This window comes from Triturus cristatus, chromosome 1_2 (assembly GCF_964204655.1).
Source record: "Triturus cristatus chromosome 1_2, aTriCri1.1, whole genome shotgun sequence".
In the NCBI taxonomy this organism is placed as follows: domain Eukaryota; kingdom Metazoa; phylum Chordata; class Amphibia; order Caudata; family Salamandridae; genus Triturus; species Triturus cristatus.
The window spans coordinates 770,619,393-770,645,179 of record NC_140580.1 but is presented as its reverse complement, the minus strand read 5'-3'; the positions used below and the strand labels follow the sequence as shown (position 1 = coordinate 770,645,179).

At 46.8% G+C, this 25,787-nt stretch overlaps 1 protein-coding gene across 4 annotated transcripts in view; it reads left to right on the top strand.

Moving 5' to 3' along the window:
- Window positions 1-25,787, top strand: part of MAPK8 (mitogen-activated protein kinase 8) — a 273,704-nt gene that overhangs the window by 189,701 nt on the left and 58,216 nt on the right. For 2 of the 4 annotated variants that reach the window (XM_085608772.1, XM_085608770.1), the window contains exons 8-9: window positions 15,051-15,122; window positions 24,202-24,384. In XM_085608772.1, the coding sequence (XP_085464898.1) occupies window positions 15,051-15,122; window positions 24,202-24,384 (255 nt within the window). The remainder of the gene's footprint in view (window positions 1-15,050; window positions 15,123-24,201; window positions 24,385-25,787) is intronic. The other 2 variants (XM_085608771.1, XM_085608773.1) reach the window with 1 other exon arrangement.

The following is a 25,787-nucleotide window of genomic DNA, read 5'->3' as shown; positions in this document are numbered from 1 at the left end:
GCTCGCAGAGTGAGCGAGATCCATGTGCTATGTTCTAAAGAGCCTTATCTCATTTTCCATGCTAACAGAGTGGTCCTGAGAACCCACCCTAGTTTTTTACCTAAGGTTGTCTCTGATTTTCATATGAATCAGTCGATTACTCGCCTCACCTTTTTTCCGAACCCTACCACCCATCCTGAGAGGGTGTTGCGTTCACCTGACCTCAAAAGGTTTCTAAAATTCTACCTGGATAAAACTAAGAACATAAAGTTGGATCTTCTCTTTGTGAATTATGGTCCGATTCGCACTCGTCTTCTTTACTTAAACAGTCCATCTCTAGATGGATCATGTCTTGTAATACCTTCTCTTATGAGTTGGCTAACCAGCAACTCCCTGGTAGACCAAAGGCTCATTCCAACAGAGGGAAGGCCTCCACTACGGCCATTCTAAGAAATGTACCCATTGCAGAGATTTGTAAGGCTGCTACATTGCGATCGGTGCATACATTTGCTCGCCACTACTTCCTAGATTCTGATACTCAGGCCTATGCTCAGTTTCGGCAAGCTTCCTTGAGGAATTTGTTTGGTTAACCTGTTTTCAGAGTGTACTAGCTATACTGATATTCAACCGCAAGATTCTGGGGATGGGCTTGCTATTCTATTTAGTGTTTATGACTACTATTGATGAGCATCCCCTGGAAGAGAAGGATACGTTACTTACCTGTAATCCTAGTGCCTTTCCAGGGGTATGCTCATCAAAGTCATAAGCAACCCTCCTGCCTCCCCAGACAAATACCATCTGTAATAGCACTCTACCTCCTTACTATAACTACACAGTGTAACACGCCATAAAAAAGACCTGAGCTAACTCAATTGTGGGGCATGATGCTAACTCAATTGTGGGGCATGATGGGAGCCTGGAGGTCTTAGAGGTGTTAAAGGACAGCGCCAGTTTTAATCTGTTGTGTTTTCTATGTGCAGTCTTTGGGCTAACTACCTGCTATGTAATTGCCTTTTTCCTTGGAAAAAACAGGCTGTATTGAAAAAGTGTTGATATGTCACAGAAATGTTGAATTGAATAGATATGTATTATGTTAAATGCAAATACAATGCAATTATGGCGTTTTAGCTTGTTGCGGGGGGGGGGGGGGGGAGTGTTGTGTGTGTTTTTCACAGTACTACATACTAAATTTGGTTAAACATACATTAATATATATTCTGGATATATGCGCTGGGAACCACGCGTGAGGGCCGGACTATTCAGTGCTTATGACTTGGATGAGTATACCCCTGGAAGAGAACTAGGATACAGGTAAATAACTTGTCCATGCTCTCCTTAAACTTACAAGACTTTTATTTTCTCATGTCTAACTACGGAAGTCACAGTAAATATATATTATAAACAATTGTCCAAAAATAAATAAAAAGCAACAATAAAAAGCACTACTACTAAAAAGTTTCCTTTCAAGCAATCTCTAAAGGCATAGCCATGGTATTAACCTCACTTTGCTGGGGAGGCACCTTCATCTATCCTTACCCTAGAAACTCTGTTGCTGAAGATTGGAAGTGCTACAGGACAACTGCACCTTGCTTTCAGCCTTGGTTCTGTAGATCAAAACCTATTCAAGTGATTCAATACTTGGGATTAGTTCTGAAAGCAGGAATCTCAGAAGTTTTCCTTTGTAGAACATTACAAAGACCGCTCCAGAGGACAACTCCTCTCTCCTTGTCTAATTGGCTTTAGGCCTTTTTTCATTACACGAACCGCAAGGCTTCAAATGTGACCTCTTAAGGACTATCTGGAGGACCAGAGGTCTTTGCAAAGAGGTAATTGAGGCGATTGTCTCTTGATTATCGTGTTTTCTCTACAGTCCCTAGCATGATAGTGTAAGGGCGTGGTCTAGAGATTCCCATTTCAGAAAATATTTCAGCCGGTCTTTGCAATTGAATCTTTAACGGAAGAATGTGAAGCCTACATAGCCTGGGTCTCCACTCAAGGCAATGATTACTGCAGAGTTGAAATGTCCTATTGGTATACTTGAAAGGATGGCTTTCTATATAACCCTGAAATCCTTTCTGCCAGGGGTCTTCAGATTAATCTTGCCTGAGACTGACAAAACCACAGAAATATATTATCTCAACAAATTGGGGGGTGTATTTAGAAACCTCTCAATGTATGCTCTGACAAATTGGCATTGATCTTCACCAAATGATATTAATCTTCCTTCTACCCAGCTTTCAATTTTACTGAACTTCAAGATAGATGAGCTAATGGAAGAGCACCAACCGGTACAAAACGCCTAGAACTTTCAAAGCTTGAAAACTCAGTTGCTGGCTTGTTTACTTTACAACTAAATGCAACATGCCTGGTCCTTACATAAAGGCTCCAAAACCTAAATACAAGAGAGTGCCCTTTAAATACACAAATCAGAAATATTCACTTGCACGTTTCCTCTGACTCTTGTGTCAACAGTGATTGCCAAATGCACACATTGTGAGACAACAGTGGTCTAATTTCTTTAGACTGACAGGACAGTGGAGTTATCCAGACTTGCCCCCCCCCCCCCATATCGTTTCAGCTACACAAAAGAGACTTCTCTGCAGCCTGGAACTTCTCGCATGGCAATCAGGCAGAATCCTGCGTGCCAGCCTATCCTTGCTGAAACTTACCAAAAATATGCCACATGAACCTTTCAAATGAGAGTAAGAATATCCTAAGTGTCTGCAGGTCTTAATGTGCTTCAGCGAGGATTCATCTTCAAGAGGAAGAGATTCTATGGCTGACATCTGGCATCACCAGTGTGTATGAGTACTTGTCAATATAAAACGGTATTATTTTGATTTGGTTAATCTGGTCTTTATTTTAGTTCTATTAAAATACATTTGACTGACATTACCATGTACGGAAATACTGTTTTCATGCATCCTTTTTCACCACTTAAGTGTTAAGATTTACTCAAGGTCCTAAAAAACATAGTCTTTCTTTATCCAGTTTGAGTCTTCTTTGAACCAATTACAAAGGGAACTCTGCATCACTTACTTTATAAAGTGGCGTTCTTAGTGGCCATTACGTTGGCTAGTGGGATATGTGAGCTTCAAGATCTGTGAGCTTCACGATCTAAGCACAAAGGGCGTTTATTACGCTTTCATTATAATTATGTCCTTAAAATGTCTTCTTTTCTGCAATCGGTAATTTTAAATTTTCACATGATGCAAACCATTTGACTTTTATCGTCCCAGACATTATCAATGTGGCTGAGAGAGATTTTCATGCTCTGGTCATAAAAAAGGCTTTAAATTCTCCTGCTTTGCATCTTACAGTTTTGTATTTGTGCACCTCTGTAACTTTGTTTGTAGCATGTGTGGCTCTATGTACACAAGCTCTGCATTATCCTGCCATCTATTTTTGGGCTCGGTGTTTGTAAGTTGTTTTTTCACAAAGAAGTCTTTTGAGTCACAAGGTCTCGGTGACTCCTCCTCAGTTCGTAGAAGAACATGGTCACTGTCTCAATTGTACATTTGTTTTTCTAAGTCCTCCATTTCGGATGTAATCCAGCATGTTCCTGGTTTCAATAAGTTAATTGTTTCCCGTCGCCTTTCATCTTATTGTGAAGATTTTTCAACTCCTTTCTTGAAATTCTCTGGGCCCTCCGGGCCATTGCGTGCTTCAAACTATCCTTTGGATAGTGAAGACTCACCCGAGGTAATGGAACGGATGCCCTTCAAAAGATGTCTGCAGTGCCATTCTAAATACTCTTGGTGCCAACCAACACGCTACCTGTGCCTCGCCGGATCACGAGGAGAGCTGCTGTAACTGTTGCTCTGTGTTCCGCATCATGAAAACCTTGCGTCCTTCTCAAGACTGACGGTGTGCCCACAGTAGGATAACCAAATTCTCTTCAGAAACCCCAGATATCTTCTGTGAAGCTGATTTACTCGGTGCTGAAAAAGAGAAGGAATTAATGGGTAAGTCGCCTGATCTCTCAGGACGCCAGCTCAGTCCATAGTTCTTGACTCTGACGTCTGAGTCAGGTGAGGAGGAATTCCTAGAGGAGGAAGAGTCACCAAGGATATTTCTTCCACCTCGTCAGCTCCTAGCCACGCTTGAAAACTATGCCATGTGTGACTACTGCAGATGTGCAAGCCCTTCTCAAAGCTCAGAAACAGCTGCACATTGGAGCCAGGCACTACCCCATCGCAGATGGGTGCCAAGCCCGGTGCCGAAGCTGGAACCATCTTCAGTTGTGTAATTGCCTCCGAGCACTGGTCGACACCGACTCCAGGCCTTGAAGCTCATAAAAGACCCATCCAAGGACCTCAGCCAGCCTCAAGTCTGAAAACCCTCAAAGACGGTGCCATCATTGAAGTTGAAAGCATCACCGGCACCAAAACAGCCGTCGTTTACGCCAAAACCGCAGTTGGATCCGAGAGCCTTTGTCCTGAATGTCGAGGAGTGTCCCATTCTCGAGAGGCTGCAGCATGTGTTGGACGAAAGGCACAGGAGGATTATTATCCACACATGCATATTCAAGATCCCTGCCTCCGAGAAAACCCTACCAAAGAAATGCAGGCTTGCTTTTTGAGGAAGCCATGCGACTGGACACTCCTGTGCCGCTCTTGTCCCCCAAGAGCCTTGAGGACAAAATTTCCACTCCACTTTCTCCTCCCCTTCTCTTAATCCTCCTTCGCCTCCACTTTCTCCTCCACCACCACTTTCTCCTCTACCTTCACCTCTGCCCTCACCACCTATGCCTCATGGGTCCTCGGAGTCATACTCAGACACTGGCAGTCCTGGCCCTTATTCCTCAGGTGAGGATTTTCCCTCAATCTACCTTGGTACCTCAGGAGATCCTTCAGAGGATTAGACATAGATCCACAGACAGACTCTGATCTGGAACTTGTCCCAGTTGGGGACTCTCTGCCTCCTACCACCATGGCGTACCACAGTGTTATTCAATACATGGCTGCCTACCATAAGTTAGAGATGTATGCCACCCCAGGCCTTTAAAAAATCTACTTGCAATTGTGATAAAGGTTGATCAGGTCGAGCTACGTTTAGCACCTACTAGTCCCATCTGGCGAGTAAACTTGGGCTGAAAAGGAACAGGCGTTCTGTACATTCATCAAGTGAATGAGCAATAAACAAGACGTTACATTTTGTTTTTAGCTTGATATAGTTGCTGTCTGTTCAAGGAAAGAGGTCAAATGCCAGTTTGTCTTTTAACTAATTGCTGCTTGGAAAATGAGGTTTATTGTTCTCTTTTGCTAGAGTTAGAGGTTTTTGTCAAGTGAGCTGTCTGAAGATGTCAGTTACTTTTCTCTAACACATAACATTTAAATAAATAGCCTGTAAATGAAGATTACAAATATTTCAAAATTTATCAGGAATTACAAAAGCACATTTTTTTTGTAATTAAGAAGTGTGATGCAAACAAAGAGTTAAATAGGAGCAAAACAAACCAGAACACTGTACTTGGTGATGTGCAAATGACATATTTGCAATAACTCTATTTTCAAACACTATTTTATAAAGTTTTATCAGTAAAGACACATGTCAGTGGGAAAGTTTGTGGTCATGTCAATGTAAAATCTTCTGATTACAAATGACAGTGTGGTACCACTTTATGCCTTAGTTATGTATTTATTAAAAGTTATTGTTTTTAAACCTGATTTGAGAAACATTCCTGTCCCCACCTGGAAGAAAATGTTGTTAATGAACTAAGAGGCAAGTCAAGGGTCATGTATATCCTATATGTGGCTGGATTTGTGTTGCATATGGAAAAAATGTAGTCTATTAAATCAAACAAAAAAGTTATTTGTACAGCAGACATGCTGAACTCGCACATTTGGAGGTGCTTTCATATGGGATACTCTAGCCCTCTGCACAGATCACCACTGGCTCGCTTGGTACAGACAGTAGACCTTTCTCCTGCTAATTCACCCAGAGGTCGAGAACGTGCTCGGACAGCACCTCCTTCACAGAGGAGGAGATCCCCTGCACTTAACCATCGTAAAAGATATAGATCGCCTTCGTGGTCCTCAAGCTCCACGCATTCTTCGAAAAGGGACTATTCTACTACTTTGACGGACAGCCTATCTTCAGGAATCACCCCGGTGGATGATATTAATACTTTCCAAGAGGTGCTGGCTAGAGGGGCCCATAAGTTGAATATTGATATGCCCACTCCTCAAAAAATCATCCTCTGTTATTTTTTAGACTTTGCACCAAAGGTCAGTGGCAACACCAATGCTACCTTTGGTACCTGGGCTTCTTCAACTGGTCACGGACACTTTCCTCATGCCTGCATCCCTCAAGACTGCTCCTGCAAGGATCTTGAAGTACAAGTCCCCAGAACAAGATCCACTTTTCCTGAGTGAGGATCCTCCTCCGGATTCCGTTATTCTTGCAGCTGTAAAGACGACACATGCAGTGGCTTCCTCTTCAGCGGGGCCTCCGGACAAAGGGAACAGAGCCCAGGACTCTTGGGGAAGGAAAGTTTGTGGCACCTCTGCTTCCTTTTTGAAGGTATCCTGTGCTTCAGCCCTCTTAGGTCTCTATGATTGGGCCCTGTGGGATTCTTTAGGGAAATTCAAAGACCAGTTGCCCAAACAGTATCATCAAGACTTTGAGGAAGTTCTCCAAGAAGGGGGCTTGGTGGCAAAGCAGATGATTAGCACTGCAACAGATGGGGCTACTCTGGCTGCGCATTCTTATACACATGGAACTTGTGGTAGGTGATCATCCTGGCTCCAACTTACTGCACTGCAGCCGGAAGCCCAGCAGCGTATTCTAAACCTACGCCTTTCCAGAAGTTCTCTCTTTGGCACACACATGGACGAGTAAATGCCCAGGATGAAGACAGAACTTGATACTCTGAAGGCGGTAGGCCTTGAAAAGAGAAAGGAATTCCATCGTAGATACAGACCATACGACCGCAGGCCATTTGATCAGAGGGGTTAAACCCCTCAATGGTCTCAAAGACGACCACACCACCAGCCCAGAGCACACTACTAATGACGTCACTCTTCCCGTGATAGACGAACCCCACGCCAGTCCTCTTCCACGGCAAAGACTCCCACAAAGCAATGAGCAGCCGCTTCCCTGTCGCCGTTTACCACTCCAGATATGGGGGAGGGAGAGGATTGCCAATCATCTGCAAGAGTGGCGCAGCATCATAAGAGATCAATGGGTATTGAGTACACTGCAAAATGGGTACTCTCTATGATTTCTCTATCCACCTCCAGCCAGCCTTCTAGTAAAAACCACAGTCCACCAGCTGCAACTGCTGCAGCAAGAAATATCCACTCTCATACAAAAATCTGCCATAGAGGAGGTTCCTCCCTCTCAACGAGGGAAAGGACTGTTCGAGGCATGTGTGCTGTAGCTACACATGCTTTGCATACTCCCGTGTTGCGTCCGTATGTTTGCAAGTTGTTTTTCTTCAAAGAAGTCTTTCCTAGTCATGAGGTAAGGCGAATCCTCCTTTCGGTGATAGTGCGCATGGTCATCGACTCCATTGTTAGATTGTTTTTTCCACTATCCGGTTCGGATGTATATTGCTGCGCTCCGGTTTGAAACAGATTCTTGGGGTTCCCCACGACGAGCAATCCTCTCTACCTCGACGGTATTGTTTCCATAAGTGTTCCTACTTCTCTGTGTATCGTTTCGACGTTGGATTCGACCTTCTATCGGAAAGCTTCGTGGACGGCCTTCGAGGCCTAACCGTGCCGGGTTAGCTCTAGTCAGTGGATCGGACTCCGTTTAAATTCTGGCATCTATGCCACGCGAAGTATCCGCTCACTGACTCACACAAAGTGTGCAGCTTGTGCTTGTCATCCAAGCACAAAGAAGAAAATTATGACGCTCTGTCGCTATCCGGAATCTTTCCCAGAGGGAGGCTGGCCAAACCAATGAAAGTTTGTAAGAGAGAGGGATAAAGTTCAGCAAGTTCTGTTTTATTCCAAAATTCAATTTGTCAAGAGCACAAAAATGAAGTCAAAGTTTGTGGTTTTTCAGGGGTCCGAACTCCTGGTTGGAAAAGGTTCCGTCTTCACCAGGTCTTCCCCTGGACTTGGGGTTGGATATTCGGTATGTCACCTCCCCAACGTTGATGGAAATGGCGTGGGTGGATGGGGATAAAACAACAAAAGAAATAGACCGGAGTGAGTCGCAGGGAAAACTGGCGTTTCTCTCTCAGGGAAGGGGAGTGAGGGGAGAAGTCACCTATGACCGGCACCGAGTTAGCCCCGACGTGACCTCCCTCCTCCCTCTGTACAACGTCCTTCCCCCTCCTGTGTCCCGTAAGACCCTGTAGCGTCGCCTGTACCATAGTAAGCCACCCTCCTCCAGGGGGGTGGCTGGGCAAAACGTAGTCCCGTTGGCCTCCCGGCTTGTCGTCTCTGCATGCCACAGCAGTACTTGCTTCGGTCTCTTCTTCGGCTCCGCTTCAGCTCCGCTTCTTCTCGCTGCTATTCTGCCTCTGCTGTTCCTCTCTGTCCACGCCACGACCTCTCCTGCTCCGGGGAAACCCGCTTCCGTCTCCTGAAAGAAGGGCGGCCCTCTTGTTTGCGCCCGCTGCTCCTCCGATAAGCCGCTTGGGTATGATGTCGTGGGCCACACCCCCGGGGATTCCGCCTGAGAGATTCCCTTAAAGGGCTCTTGTCCTTCCTGCACAAAGGGTGAAACAACTGGGTCAGAATCGAAGGGCAACAAAGTCCGCAGTTCGTTATCGGACTCGTGACACGCTCGCAGATTGTTTCAAACAAAGAAGACTCTTCGCAATCATCTGGCTCGACATCGGAAGATGCAGCCTCAAAGTATCCACGACACGCCGGACATCTTCGGTGAAGATTCCAGCCAAGAAGATATCGAGGCAGAGGAGAAAGCCTTCTCCGAACAAGGCTCAGGCTCAGAACTCGAGGTCGACATCGATGCCGAAGAACATGAGTACTGAAGACACCTTGCCCCAACAAACTATCTTAAAAAAACATGAGCCTTCGGCACTACCTCTGCCTTCTGGCCAAGGTCGGCACTGAGACGATGTTTCAGATGCCCCGCCTTCATGCCCGGCACCGAAACCACCAGTCAAGCCTTCCGGCTTGGTACCGGGTCGACAAAAGCCCTCTTCGGAGCCGAAAGCCTCTGGTTCCAAGCATAATCCCGGCTCAGAGTCGAAACATCGTTCTGAGACAAAATCTTCGGTCCTGAAAGGCCAGCCTCCGTCGGCCCCGAAAACTTCGCCACCGAAACATAGAGACCCCTTTGGATCTGAAAGTGGACATTATTCCATTAACACCCGATCCGAAGCAAAAGAGACTGGTTATTAACCCTGACACTTGTCATATTTACATAAAACCACCTCAGAAACGCAAGGTTTAAGAAGAGGACATTTCTTACACAATTCCTATGAAAAAAGCTGTGGCTACAAGTCCTTTTCATTTCCCATCACCCCCACCTCCAGCAGCTCCATCACCACCTGACCACCTGAGAATCCTTTGCAGATTACACTTCAAGATTCTCCTCAATCTCATCACGACGACGATGATGATGGGGGGGGGGGGATAAATATTCCAATTGATCCATGGACAGATTATACAGTGGATCCCCCAGATGACACTGATCCAGACTTTTACCCAGCCAAACCATTTCCTCCAGACGACAATGCATCACACCGTGAACTCATTGCCAGGGCAGCACAAAACCATGGGGTCTAGCTCAACAAATAATCACTAGAAGAAGATGTCTTGTTTAAAACACTAGCATTTACACATGGGTCATCACAATCACTTCCAATGCTTAAAGGCATGATGCGACATGCTGACGAAATTTTTAAAGACCCAGTCATCACCCGCATTTTAACTGCTAGATTGGACAAAAAATATAACGCCTCTCCTACAGACCCCATCTTTATCAAAGGACAATTGCCTTTAGATTACCTAGTGGTATCATACGCTCGTAAACAAGCAAATTCTCAAACATCAGGGGATGCACCTCCACCAGATAAGGAGGCAGCAAATCAATGGCGCATTGCAAATACCCAAGGCCTTTAAGCTAGGTATGACAGGGCACACTGGGACAAAATGGAGCAATTGCTCCAATACCTCCCAGATGAGCATACGGCTAAAGCACAGGACTTGGTAAATGAGGGCAAGCTCATTTCTAATTCTTCTATTCAATGTGCTTTAGATGCTGAAGACACTGCAGCTAGAGAGATTAACACCAGCATCATCCTTAGGAGACACGCTTGGTTAAGGATTTCATTTTTAAACCGGAGGTCCAACATTCCATTTTTAACACACCCTTTGATAAGGAACACCTATTTGGCCCTAACATTGGCCAGGCGTTAGAAAAGATGAAAAAGGACACTGAAGTCGCTAAATCTATGGGAGCACTTCAAACTGCATCCAACAGAGGGTTTTGTTGTCGCTCCTTCTACAGAGGAGGGTCAAAAACATCTCCAGATCAAAATACCTACACTTACAAAAGTAACAATCTGTCCTCTCCCTCCAGAGGATTTTTTCAAGGAGGTTATAGAGGCAACAAATTCAAGGGTAGGGGTAAGAGCAACACATCTCGTAACTTCCCTTCCCCCAACAAACAGTGACTTGTCCAGGCTCCTCCCCCCCCCCCCCCCCTCCCATCCCCCCCCTGATTATACCACACCTGTCGGGGGCAGACTTCACCAATTTCTCCCCATTTGGCAGTCTAAAACATCAGACAAATGGGTTCTTGGAATTATCCAACATGGTTATTGCCTGGAGCTTACCAGCAATCCCCCAAACATTCCACAATATCACAAGTTATCTTCAGAACATATACACTTGCTAAAACAAGAAGTCTAGTCCCTCTTACTAAAAGGGGCAATAGAGCCAGTTCCCATATGATACCAAGGCTCAGGGGTTTACTCTCTATTTTCTCATGCCCAAAAAGGACGGTTCCCTAAGACCTATTTTAGATTTGAGAGCTAAACCGCTTTATACTGTCGGAGCATTTTCACATGGTGACACTTCAACACGTGCTCCCACTTTTACAAGGAGCAGACTTTATGCCTACTCTATATTTAAAAGACGCATATTTGTGATAGCATTTGTGTGCATTGCAATTGTACCCCATGCAAGGCTTCACATGCGCCCCCTACAAGAATGCTTAGCATGTCAGTTGAATCAGTCACAGGGTCTAATGACCTATCTAGTGTTGGTAGACGGCCGCACCCATCGCTCTCTTCAGTTGTGGAACCCACAAAACTTATCAGCTGGCCAGCCTTTCATCGACCCTGTTCCACAAATTGTGCTCACAGAGGGCATCTTCGAGATGCCCCTGAAAAACGACCAGCCTCTGGTGGGTTTTCTCACTGGTAATCACCAGCCTGCCAACTCAAGACATGTTTTTGGACCCCGGGAGTGGGAGCCTTCGCTCCCTGAGGCCAGAAACAAAGCCTTTGCTGGGTGGAAGAGTTCACACCTCCCCCAGGTCAGGAAGAGCCATCTGTGGCAGGGGAGCTTCAAAGGCCTTGCTGCCTTTGTAACGCAACCCCCAGCCTCTCCTGCTATCAGGAGCAGGCCCCCTTTCTGTCTCACCCCTTGTTCGTCTGGAAGACAGGCGGGAAAAATTAGAGCAGCCCAGAAGGTGTGCCCACCTCTGCCAACCCCACCCCTCAGGTGGGGGAGGCGATGTGAAGCCCACTCTTTAGTGCCCGCCATCTTGCAGATGGCAGACAATCTCCAATCAGGATTAGGGATTGTGCCCATTCCCCCACGTGGGGTGAGCACACCAAGGGTGTAGTCACCCTAAGGTCAGTAGCCCATTGGCTACTGACCTCGAGACCCCTAAAACACCCCCTAAATACAGTATTTAGGGGGCAGCCCTGAACCAAGATGGCAGATTCCCGCAACCTACGAAGAAGGACGAAAGAAGACGCCCAGCAGAGGAGACTGCAGAGAAGAACTGACTTGGCCCCAGCTCTGATGGCCTGTCTAGAGTTTCCATAGATCCTGTGCAAAAAGTCGCCTTGTCCTGCAGCCAGCGACCTCCAGAACCCCTGGGAGGACTGACTGCCTTCAACAAAGACCGGATCTCCTGTGAATAGCAGATCTCTTCAAAACAAACTCGAGACAGACTCTGAGCCTGCTGAGGACAAAGAAACCTAGCACCTGGAGCTGCCACTGTACCCGTCGCCTACGGACTGAGTTCGAGTGGCCCACTGGTCCCATCGAGGTCCCTCGTCGCTTAAGAGTCCGAGTCCATCATGGGTTGACCACTTTAGCAGTCCCCGACGTTGCCTACAGCCTCTTCAGGGAGACCCCCCCCCCCCCCCCCAACCGCGAGTGGCCGGGTAAGGTGAAATCCAACATCAAAAGACACCCCTGCATCCAGCCACCCTGCGCCCTGAAGAAGAGAACCCGAGGTGCACCTACGTTCCAGAGCCCTCCAACTTACCTGCCCAGCTGTTGGTTCCTCCCGGAAACCTTCCTGGACCGAGCCTACAGCAAAAATCCAAAACCGGCAACTCCGATTGAAAACAGGGCACCCCACACCAAAACAGCACCCTGCACCACCCGGCCGCCCTTTGTGCTGCTGTGGGTGCACCTTGTGTGCTAAACTGATCCCCCTTTGCCCTGAGCTTAAGTCCAGGTGCTTTGCTCCCACAACCTTGTGGCCTGCTTGTGAGAAACCATCAACCATAGGACCCCTTTCCCCCATTGGATAACATTGGACCTCAGCACCCGGCCGCCGTAGTGCTGCTGAGGCTGCTTTGAGAGCGCATCCTTGACCCTGGGGGGTACCCTGATTCTAACCCCAGAAACCCAACTCCCACAACCAAGTACTTAACTGTAAACCGATAATTTAGGATTGCATTAAGTGCTTTTCTTTGAAAATTCTTGTGTGGAGTTGGCTTGTATGAAACCTTGAAAAACTTCAAATGTACAAAAACTGAATTACTTAGCTTTTCTCTAGGAAATGTCCCAGTGTGATATCTAGGCATATCACACTGAGTAGAAAAAGTAACTTAAAAATTAATCTGCAAAGTAATGTACAAAGTAATCTCAAAAGTAACTGTAAAGTAATTTTTACTGTTGACTTACCTGTAAACAAACCAATTGCATTCAACTGCATTTCAATTGTATTTCAACTGCAATATACCTGCAAAGTATTATTTCACTTACCTGCAACAGGCCTGGCTTGGTTCTAGAAATCAAATAACTAAATAATAATTTTATACAAACAAATTGGTCTGAGTTCAGTCTTTGAGTGTGTGACACCATTTCTTGCCTGAGTGTGTACAATAAATGCTTAACACTACCCCCTAATAAAGCCTTACAGTGTCACAAATAGAGAGTAAAGTATTATCTACTTTGATCTCTGCCTACCTTTGGGGTTCCACTAGACTCTGTGCACACTATACCTTACTTTGGTATAGTATATAGAGAGCCAGCTTCCTACATGATCCCCCCTCCCCCCCACTCCCCATCCCGTCTCCACCTAAACGTTACAGTGCCCTAAGGCGGCAGGGAAAGGAACAATTTGTAGCAACACCGCTAACATGGATTCCAGCCAAGGGTTTTAGGGGCATGTTTATCATACCCCTTAGAATGCTTCCCTATGCCTTCCTAGTATTCTCAGTGCTACACATCACAAAACCTGTGATCTTAGGAGGTTGTTCGAACTTAAATATGGGGCATGATCTTTTTCCTCAGTTTGTTTTTTTAATTACTTAGACTATTATACATGGCATTGAGTGCCTCGTAAAATTCAGACACCCGCGCAAACAACTGTTTTCAGAGGTATTTGAATTGTCAGTATGTTTTTTTTCCTACAGTGTGATTTTTTTTTGTTGTTGTTTTTTTTTCTTTAACTGATATGTGTTAGCAAGTCAAACATGCATGAATTTACCAGGTGAAAAGGGCCCCAGTAAATAGGGAACATTCTATTTTGGTGCTAACGAAGTAATTGGAATAATCTTTTAATTGGTGCGCTAGTGTTATCTTTGGAAATCAGTATCCCCAGTTTTGGCAACACCTGCTGAGAAACCTTTTGTTTTCTTCTGGTGCCTCGTTTTCCGTCCTTAGAATAATGTTTTCTCCCTTCGAGTCTCCACATCGTTAAATTGTATCGAGCTTGGATGTAGGAGTCCGTACCGATCTACTAACTCCTATTCTCGCATCCCTAGGCATGTTTCTTTAGCAGTAGCCCCCTCAGTCTCTGTCAAGCCAAAGTGTAGTTATTGTATAGTTATAATTTAACTACATTGCATGCATTTAGAGCAATCGTACAAACGTTTGGGACTAAAACGTGGAGTAAGAACACAATTGCTTGAGGTCTGGCTGGCTAATAGAATTGGCACAGTTTCCATACTGGGTCCATGGCTGTGCTATTCTACATGATGGTAACTATGAAAGCTTTGAGTGTAAGAGTACAGTTCTTGCTACACAAAGGTGTTTTGTTCTCTCCCTTTGCCCTTTCTCAAATTGAATGTTGACAATCTGTGCTCTCACCTGACTTCCCATGCATTGTTCCCACTTTCAATCACTTCTCCCCTGATCTTCTGGCCCACATAACTAATTTTCCCCTGTGACTTGCATCTGTTGTATTTCCTCAGTTTCATTGATCTCATTACCCCATATAACTTTCTGTACTCAACCTCCAGACCCATCATCTGTGCCCCCAACACCACCTACCTTTCCCCCTTATTTCAAGACCACCTCTACATTTCCATCAAGCTCCATAATGTCTTTATTCCCCATTCTCTTTTCCTTCCATTTGTTTCCTTTTTCCATCACTTCCTCCGATTCAAACCCTGCATCCTCGCCTACCCTTTTGTCCTCATTTGAAATTCATACCTACCATCTCCACTGTGCCCAATCAGTTGACCTGTTGTATCCTCTTATCACACTAAGACAGTCTTCCCCAGCATTTTCTGGAACTCCTTTACAGTAGCAAGTTAATTTACCTTCTAATCACTCATTTCCTTCATTCTGCTCCTTTATGCTACTTTCTCATCACTGTCTTGTGTCTGCACCTTCTTGGTCTTCAAATGATCCTTTTTTGTTAATTCCATTCCCTTTTGTTTTCAGTGGACATTTGGTCAGTTGGGTGCATCTTGGGAGAGATGATCAAAGGTGGAGTCTTATTTCCCGGTTCAGATCGTATCCTTACCGTGCGCTTCAGATGCAGCGGATAAAGGTCAAAATGTGCAACTGTGTTCCTATTTCCCAATTTGACTTTGGGCCACTCAGGTTATAATAAAGAATTCCCAACGCCAGCGGTCTTGTGATAAGACAACAGCAATCTTTGTTTTTTCATTCCATTGCCAGAGGGAGGTTTGGGGGCGCAGTGAAAATCTTTGCTTTAGAGAAACACTTGTCATTCACTGTCATGGAAATTATACTTTTGACTGAGCTCTCCACACCAATGCCTGAATGCAACAGAGGGACTTGTGCCTCGATCAAGGAGTCCATACCACTGCCAGAAGACCCTGTGCTCCCACCATGGGATTCACACGATACATCTGAAAGAGACTATTAGCTATGGATTCCTTACCTTAGACTTACCCCCAGGCGTCAGACTGGATCCAAAGAATATTTCTTCAGCAGTACCCCTGGGCATGGGTAGGTGGCGTCGGTCAACTCTGCGTTCATCGTTTGCGTCGTGATCGCCGGACTGACATCGCAGTATCTACTTAGACGCTGCCCCTGTGCGTGGACGTCAGTGCTTTCTTTTTCCGCGCGAGCCAGCGCAGCTCCAGAGAGAGCGGTACCCTCAGTGTTTTTGACTAGAGTTTTTTTCGACTTTTTGTCGACTTCTTTTTTAGTCATTCGACTCCTGGTGCAAGGGATGTCGCATCGATGGACCGGCTTCAAACCTTGGGACTCCTGTCACAAGTTTATGTCGGTCACGGACCCACATCTCGTTTGCTTCGAACACGCAACGACCCGAAGTCGGGCTCAGAGTGTCGGGCCATGAACCCGAAGTCTTTGCGGGACTGGTCCCGAAAGCTTCTCGAGGGCCAGCAGTCAGCTCTGCGCCGCTCAAGGTCCCGGTCGAGAGGGAGGTCCCGGGACCGGTTGCGAAGTCACCAGCATCACTCCTCTTCGAAGTCTTCATCTTTGAATAAGTCGAAGCAGAAGAAGCACTGTCGCTCTTCGCCTTCTCCCCGTCTATCGGCCGACGTGGAATGTGGAAGGTCGTCTGCTCCGCCCGTGGAGCCTGTTGGGTCTGCTCCGAGCTTCCCTCCCTTCCCAGGAGCCAGAGCGACTCCTCCCCAACTTCGTAGCTTTTACGAAGCCCACCACTCCATCTCTGGGCAGCACGACTCCACCAGCGCGCCTTCGGGCCCAGCGGACTCTGCTGGGGGTTTTAGGCCTTCGATGCCTGTGGCTTCTGCCCCGGTGCTGCAGGTCCCCCAGGGACCCAGGCCTGGATCCGGATCGGTGGCGGTTGACCTTACGACACCTCCTCCGGTGCCGAATCTATCGACAACAGACCAGCTTGAAGAGCTGGACTGGAGAGAGGAACTGGGTGAGGCCATTGGTCTGGATACATCCCCAGACCTTGGGAAGCTTTCTCCCCCTACCGTGGCTATGGAGGAGGGAGCCTCCTACGCTGTGCTGTTGCGTAGGGCGGCTGAGGTCTTGGGCCTTTAGCTATCAACGGTGGCAGGTGCTTCAACCTTTACCAACATCTTTGGAGCCCCTGCTGCCGTTCAATGAGGCCCTCACCGACCTCCTTCTGGGCACTTGGTCCACCGGGGCTCCTGTGAATAGGATGATTGCCCGATGCCACCCCCTGGCGACCCCATTTTCCTCTCAACATCCAACCCCTGAGAGCTTGGTGGTCCAAGCCTCAATGTCCAAAGGCGCATTCCCTACTGCTCCTTCAGATAAGGAGTCGAAGGAGCTGGATCCTCTTTGGGAAGATGATATTTTCTCCGCCAGCTTAGGACTGCGGTCGGTGAACACCGCATGTCTCTTGGGCTGTTACACCCACTCTGTGTGGGACACGGTTGCGCAGGCGCTGCCCCAGTACCCGGAGGAGGCCTGGCCCGTACTCACCCGTGCGGTCGCAAAGGGGAGGGATGCAGCAAAGTTCACCATTCGCTGTGGGCTTAACACCGCCTACTCGCTAGGCAGGACGATTTCAACGTCGGTAGCCCTGAGACGCTACTCCTGGGTGAGGTCCACTGGCTTCTCGGGCAATGTCTAATCGTCTCTTTTGGACATGCATTTTGATGGCCGTCACTTGTTTGGCGACAAGGCGGACAATGTGCTCGAGCGCTTCAAGGACTCTAGGGCTCAGCCAGATCCTTGGGCCACGCTACCACCTCTCGCCCCAAGCTGTCTGCTTTTCGCCCCTTTCGTGGCTACGGAAGGGGTTCCCCCCACGTTCCACCCAGAGCCACAGGCCTGCGCAGGTTGCCCAGCCTCTGTGGAGCTGGGGATGTGGGACCCACCGCTGTGGGTCTTGGGGGCCAGCGAGTGGGCCAGTCCACCGGTGCCCCCTCTGCAGCAGCCTCCAAACCTTCCTATTCCGACCTTTCAGGGCCATCAGTTGCCAGTGGACGGCAGGATCCGCTATCACCTCCCCCACTGGCACAACATCACGTCGGACAGGTGGGTTTTGCAGATAGTCCGAAGGAGCTACTCCCTCCCCTTCGAGACTACCCCTCCTTCCATGCCACCTACACTCCATCGCATGTCGGAGGATCACTTGGCCCTTCTCTGCCAGGAAGTTACGGGTCTCTTGGCCAAGGGAGCTGTTGCGCGAGTCCCTGTGCCAGAAGTAGGTCATGGCTTCTACTCCCACTACTTTCTGGTGTCCAAGAAGGACAAAGGCCTGCGTCCTATCTTAGACCTAATGGACGTCAACCGCTTCCTCTGGAAGGAGAAGTTCAAAATGTTGACAATGGCTCAGGTCCTGTCTGCCCTCGACCTTGGAGACTGGATGGTAGCGTTGGACTTGCAGGATGCTTATTTTCACATCCCCGTCCTGCCAGCCCACAGGCGTTACCTACGGTTCACGGTAGGCCACGAGCATTTTCAGTTTACCGTGCTCCCATTTGGCCTTACCAGTGCCCCTCGGGTGTTCACGAAAGTGATGGCGGTGGTCGCAGCTCATCTGCGCAGATCAGGGGTTCCAGTCTTCCCCTATCTCGACGACTGGTTGTTGAAGGCGATCTCGCCCCTGGCTGTCGTCGCCCACCTCCAGACTACGGCGGACCTCCTGCATTTGCTGGGGTTCACAGTCAATGTGGCGAAGTCGCACCTGAACCCTTCTCAAAAATTATTTTCATTGGAGCAGTTCAGGGCACAGCACAATTTCGGGCCTATCCTCCCGAACAGCGAGTCCGGGATATTCGGGCTATGATACCGATGTTCCAGCCTCTATCCCAGATTTCGGTGAGAAAGACCCTGAGGCTGCTGGGCCTCATGGCCTCCTGCATTCTGCTGGTGGATCATGCCAGGTGGCATATGCGGTCTCTGCAGTGGGACCTGAAGTTCCAATGGGCGCAGCACCAGGCAAATCTGTCTGATGGCGTCCAGCTCTCAGCAGGGACTGCACACCAGTTGCAGTGGTGGCTCACGAACAAGGATTGGGTCAACGGCAGATCCCTCTCCCCAACCAGATTTCACAGTGGTGACCGATGCGTCACTCATGGGACGGCCACATGGGAGAGGCGGAGATCAGAGGCCACATAAACCTTTTGGAGCTCCGGGCGATTCGTCTAGCACTGAAGGCATTCCTTCTTTCTGTCAAAGGAAGAGTAGCGATGTTGTTCTCAGGCAACACTTCTGCCATGTGGTATTGCAACAAACAGGGCGGAGTGGGATCATGGACCCTCTGTCAGGAGGCCCTTCGTCTCTGGAAGTGGCTGAAACATCAGGGCATGTCTCTAGTAATTCAACACCTGGCAGGTTCACTGGACACCAGGGCAGACTAACTCAGCCGCCGGAGCTTGATGGATCACGAATGGCGTCTTCACTCGAAGGTGGTGCAAGGTCTTTGTCAGCAGTGGGGAGAGCCTTGGTTAGATCTATTCACCACCGAAGAGAACGTGCAATGTTAGCTGTTCTGCACGTTGGAATTTCCAAGGCGGCACTCGCTAGGCGACTCTTTTCGTCACAAGTGGAGTTGCGGTCTTCTATACGCCTTTCCGCCTATACTACTTCTGCCCAGAGTGCTGAAGAAGTTCAAGCGCGACCGGGCCCAAGTATTTCTTGTGGCTCTGGACTGGGCACGAAGAGTCTGGTATCACGAGCTCTTGGACATGGCCATTGATCCGCTGATCAGACTGCCTCTTCGGGAGGATCTTCTGTCGCAGCAGCAGGAGGCGGTCCTCCACCCGAACCTATCCAGCCTCCACCTCCTTGCGTGGAGATTGAGCGGCGACAGTTGACAGCCTTACTCCTGAAGTCTGTAATGTTATCTTGGCAGCCAGGCGTCCCTCTACTAAAACAGTATACACCTGTAGATGGAACACATTTGTGGCATGGTGCTCGGCAAAGGCTGTGGATCCCCATTCTGCCCTCCTTTCTGAGGTTCTCCTCTTCCTACTTTCTTTGGCCCATCAGGGCTCTGCTCTGGGCACCCTCAAGGGCTATCTTTCGGCCATTTAGGCCTTTCTTCGCCTCCCTGATCAGCCTTCTCTTTTCAAGTCTCCTATTTTAAATCGTGTCCTTAAGGGCATTACACACCTGTTTCCTCCTATTCCTTTCGTACTGCCCCAGTGGGACTTGAACCTTGTTCTGACTTACCTTATTTGCGCTCCCTTCTAGCCGCTACATAATTGTCCTATCAGACTCTTGACCTTAAAGACTGCTTTTCTGTTTGCCATCACCTCTGCTCGCAGGGTGAGTGAGCTTTAGGCTCTTTCTTTTAAGCCTTCTTTCCTTGCTGTTCATCTGGACAAGGTTGTCCTTCGAACTCGACCTTTTTTCTTTACCTCTTTCCATATAGGACAACTGGCGTAACGAAACTCGAGGGGGCCTCCCTGCAAGGGACGTGGAGGGGCCCCCTCCGGGCTCAATCAAGAGCTCTGCAGCCAGAGTGCTGTGCTGTGCTGAGGGGGCACCCTGGAGATTGGGACCCCCCCCCCACTGCGGGGGCTGCGGGGTCCTGTGTTTCGCCCCTGCATAGGACAGACCATCACTTTGCCCACCTTCTTCCTGCCCCCGCATCCTTCTAAAGAGGAGGAAGAGCTCCACCGTCTGGATCCATAACGTGCGCTCTCATTTTATCTGGATCGCACCAAACCATTCCGGGTGGATGATCAGCTCTTTGTTGGTTATGTAGGCACCAAGAAAGGTCGGGCCGTGCATAAACGAGCCATCTCTCGATGCGTCGTTCTTTGCATTCAAAATTGTTATTCCTTGGCGAAAAAGGAACCTTCAGTAGGGTTGCGCTCCCATTCCACCAGGGCGACGGCAGCCACTACTTCTTTGGGGCGTGAAGTCCCTCTTCATGACATCTGCCAGGCAGCCACGTGGGCTTCATTGTAAACGTTCACTAAACATTACTGCTTGGACAGCCAAGTCCGGTGAGACGGCTTTTTTGTCCGCTCTGTTCTTCAGGACTTCCTGGTGTTCGCAGACCCACCTCCGGGGTTGGTATTGCTGGGGTATCTATTCTAAGGTAAGGAATCCATAACGAATAGTCTCTTTCAGATGAACAAGTTACTTACCTTCGGTAGCGATATATCTGTAAGAGACCTATATTAGTTATGAATCCCTTACCGCCCCACCCATCTTCCCCGTTCTGCTAACTGACTTCTAGAGTAAGGCACTCCATTTCAGGGCCCTAGTTTTATGCACCAGTGGTCAGTGTCTTGCATGGCTCTGCGCTTCTGACGTTAGCGCGCACGGGCGGCGTCTAAGGAGAACCGCAACGTCATTCCAGTGATCACAACGCCAGCGACTAACGCGGAGTTGACCAACGCTACCTACCGACACACAGGGGTACTGCTGAAGAAGAATTCTCCGGTTCCAGTCTAACGCCTGGGGGTAATTCTAAGGTAAGGAGTCCATAACTAATATGTCTATTACAGATTTATCGTTACCGATGGTAAGTAACTTGTTCATTATAATAATGGCCGTCTGTTTCTAACCAACTAACCCTAAAAGACCATGGGTTTTGAAGAGTTTCAGATCTATGACAGAAAGCCCCATTCTTATGCTAGTTAACCATGTTAGTATGTGTAACCACTTCCACACTGCAGCTGTTATGCTCCCTCATCACTTAAGTCCTCTCTGCCCCGGTGGTCTATTTTACAAGAGCACTTTTCGTTACCTTTTGTCACTGCCTTATGTGTTTTAGAATCAGTCAACAGTTCACTAAATCGCCAAATCTCCACAAGTGAATTACAGTACACACTGCTTTTCAGCCTTTGTTGTTCCATCTTTTCTGTTACAAGACCATCCTGACCATACATATAGTATTTAAAAAACACCTAGCACGCACTGCAGACTGAAACAATGCTAGGGCTTCTCCCAAAGAAGTACATTTCGTTTTGGCTCTGTTAAATATATTCCAGTGCTTTTTTTAAAAAGATGTGTTCACTTTGCAGATAAAAGATTTTCTGTATTTTTCTCAGAATGGTTGGTCTTGATGTTATGCAATGCCTCTTCCAGAGACCCTCTTAAAGTGTCAGAGATGTAAGCCATGTGTGAAAGAGAGTGTATTTAGCGCTCAGACGGTTAATATCTATACCTTCACATCAGAAGGTTGGAACCTTTCCATCTGTTTGTGACTGTGTAAAAGACAGACAGAAAGGTTCCAACCTTTCACAACACTCTTTCACATGTGGCTTATATTTCAGACACGGAGTCAATGCTGTTTCCCTCAATACAGGCATTTATTGAGAAGTGGCGAGATTGTGTGAGCCCACCTTTCCTATAATAACCAAGAAGCCTTTGTAACAGGTTAGAGTCGCTCATATAACTCTACCGGGTATTTTTACGTACATTAGGCTCGCTACCACATTGACACACAGTATTCTTTATTATATCGACTGTTCAGAAATATATTTATAGTCCTGAAGTAGGCCCTAGGTGGTGATCTGTAAAAACACTCTACATTGGGGGTCGAAATAGTCTACATAAAGAATCGGCATTACTACTAATATCCAAGATATCGATGCCAAGAATAAGGCCATATGTTTTAATATGTAAAATAAGGATACACAGACGTCCAAGTTATTTTTTGTGTGTTGATAATTTCAATTGTCTTATTTTTGGGATTGTGTTCTATGTAATGTATATGGCACTTATGCTGGTAATCCTATATGTTGTGGAACAGTCTGGTGTCCTTAAATATTGATATGTATTGTTTTATACGATATATGATTTTTTAATATATTGTGCAAAATTTGTGCTCATAGCGTCAGTTTCCTCTTTATTGTCATTGTGGTTATCAGCATTAATTTTAGGTCATTGATTGGTCGTCCAAGCAGAACAGGACAAACTTATTTTTTCAAAGCAATTGTACCTTTCTCAACAGAACCCATCTGTACTATATACTGTCATATTTCCCCAGGTTCTGTGAGATACTGGTATACCCCATTGATATTAATGGCATATTTCTTAGGGACCATATTCAGTTATTCACTGTCTTAGTAGACGGACTCCTGTACTTTAAGTGATGAGCCTTTGCCCCACTTGTACCAATTAGTGAAGGATTATATAAACTCCTTTTTGTGGAAAAGGGGAGGATTTTTAAATTTTAGCAAATCTAGTTGTAGATTAAAATATTCAAGGGCCTTCTGCCTTGGCTTTCCAAAGCTCGTCCTTCTCAAATTCAAATGTTATCCACATATAATTGCTTTCTTTAAAAAATGGTACTTTCATGCACAGAAAATGTATTTGTTTAAAGGCATATTGAATAATCTGCCAGCTAGTTCCATGATAATCTTATTGCTACTTATAGTTCTCTTAGATACTGATTTAAAGTATACAAAAAGTGATGGATGGAATGCTCGAATTAATCTCAGCCACTGGAAATTACTTGGGGGCCGCATCCCAGTCCGTCATTGTTTTGCACACCATGTTACCTCAGTTTGAACTCGGCTATATGCAGATCAGTCTTGACCTTGCTCCAGTGGGAACAGTCCAGCCAGAATAGCCAAGCCAGGTCCTCCCACAACCAGAACACAAGCATCCCAAGACCGTTTTCACCCTATTATGGGATCATCATCCAGGTATAGCTTGGTTCCAGTGACACTGTTTGCAAGGGACCCATGTCTGGACATACCCATCCCATGTACGGCGACATAATAAAGTTTACAAAAGTGATGGATGGAATGCTCCAATTAATCTCCGCCACTGGTAATTACTTGGGGCCGCGTCCCAGTCCAACATTATTTGCACACCATGCTATCTCAGTTTGGACCAAACTATATACAAATCAGTCCTGACCATGCTCCAATGGTAATAGTCCAGCCCAAACTGCCAAGCCAGGTTAACCCTGGCCCAGAACACAAGTAACCCAGGCCCGGTTTTGCCCTGGTTATGGGCTCATCAGTATTCTTGGTTCCAGTGATACTGAAGCACTGAGAGCCTCCTGTAAGAAGCCATTGTCTGTAGGGTGCTGACATTCACAATGACCCTATAGGTGCTTTTCTCGGCATTTAATCCATTATTCCTCCCTTACACGTATTGTCTATTGTCTGCTTTCCCACCTGGTGTTCCATTTAGATTTACTTTGTGTAGGTGTTTTTAGTCCTGATATGCACCCACACTGTTAATTAATGCAATTTTTTTCATTTTGGAAATGTTTTTTAATATTGACCTTATTTTCCGAGCACATTCTACTGTATCCTCTACATTCTTCAGTCTTCTTTCCAGCTATGCCCTTCATCTCTTTATACACTTTACATTGCTTTATCTTTTGATAGCACAGTTTATCTAATTTAGATTGTCACTTTCCACCACACTTGTACAAACCTGTCTGAAATTGCACACCTCAAGTTGGAGTTCCCATTTTCTGCATGATATATAATTTTGTTCTAGCTAACTGTCCTCAGAAAGGGTATTTGCCTATTGCTTCCCTCATTTTGCATGTCTATACATCACTTCCAGGATCAGAATGAAGATTGTTGATAAAGCCTGATTGCTTTTTATGGGCCACACTTTCACTAACCAATAACTGTCAGTATACCTTTTTACCTGTTTTACTTGGTGCTAGTGAAGGCAAGTGCAGATCACTAGACTATTTTCCTTAGCTGCTGGTTCTCAGATATTGATCAATGGAATAAGGTAATTGAGCAGCTTGGGACACCATGTGCAGAGTTTATGAAGAAATTGCAGCCCACAGTTCGGACCTACGTGGAGAACAGACCTAAATATGCTGGTTACAGCTTTGAGAAACTTTTCCCAGATGTTCTTTTCCCGGCTGACTCTGAGCACAACAAGCTGAAAGGTAAGATAAGTGGACTTTGTTTGTGTCCACATGGCGAAGGCACCCTTTATCTAAGTGATGTGACTACCTGGAGAAGGTTTAGGTGAAAAGGCTCTGCAATTTTGGAAGGATTGTAGGTTTCTAAGTGCTTGATTTTAAAATGTCTCAGCAGAGATGTTGGGGTTGAAGTTGAAGGTGACTGGAAATGTTGTCTGTGCATCCTGTAGTTTACATCACTCACTTGCCACCTTCATGTTGTGTGACATTTTCTTCAGATTCCTTTCTCTTTTGAATATCCCCAAGTGCCAGACTGGATCCTGAAACATTTCATAGCTCTCATACCATGGTAGGTGCCACTAGCTCCATCTTGGTGCCGGAAGTGGTGCAGGTTTGACAACACTAGAGCCTTAGAATGCCACCCTAGTGCACCAATATAGTTTTCCTTTTTTCCTTGTTTTTTTACACTTTCCAGAGCTTCTATCTGAGATTCTCTCTTTTCTACAGTTTCCCAACAATTCAAAGAACCCATGTGCAGTGCAGAGGAAGAATTTCACCAAAGAAGTCTGGATTAAACTGTGGCAATCTGACGAAAAAACAAGCACAGCCACTATCCACCTTGAAAAAGAGGGTTTCTAACTTCGAAACGCGTTGGCAATAATGAGATGGCGGCTGTGAAAGACATAAACAGGCTGACGGCATCCGTACCTATTAAAGGGCTTGAAGCTCAGTGTTGGCGTTGGTGCTTCTTGCCGAAAGGGTACAACTGGAGCGTGAAGATATTGGCGGCGGCCCTGCTACCGAGAGTGCACCACCCTGCGAATTTAGGGGGTCACAGGGGTTGGAATTTTCCGGCCTCGCTTGTGGGGCACCAACACAGGATTGGGGATGCGCCCGCCTGCTGAGGCTCATCTGTGGGTCAATAATAGTATCAGCAGGAGATTGCAAGCAGTTTTGGTTCGCTGTGTCTGCCGGCACTTCAACTCCCATAAACACTCTACGCAGCCTCATGCTAAGCAGCCCACTAGGGGCCGTGCAATTACATGTATTCAGGAGCGGCAGTGACCGGACTGTGCTTGTTTTTTCGTCACTATCAGCCTCGAAAAAGAAGGTTTCTAACTTCAAAACGCGTCGGCAATAACGAGGTGGCGGCTGTGAAAGACATCAGCAGGCTGACGGCATCCGTACCTATTAAAGGACTTGAAGCTCAATGTTCGCGTTGGAGTGCTTCTTGCCGAATGGGTCAAAACTGGAGCGTGAAAATATATATGTGTGTGTGTGTGTGTGTGTGTCTGTCTCTATCATTTTTTTTTCCACATCAATGCAGCCTTTATAAAGGAGGCTAACAATTGTAACAATAAATAATTGCTTTTGCATTCACATACTATAGATATATATATATATATATATTGTCCTCATTGTGCCAA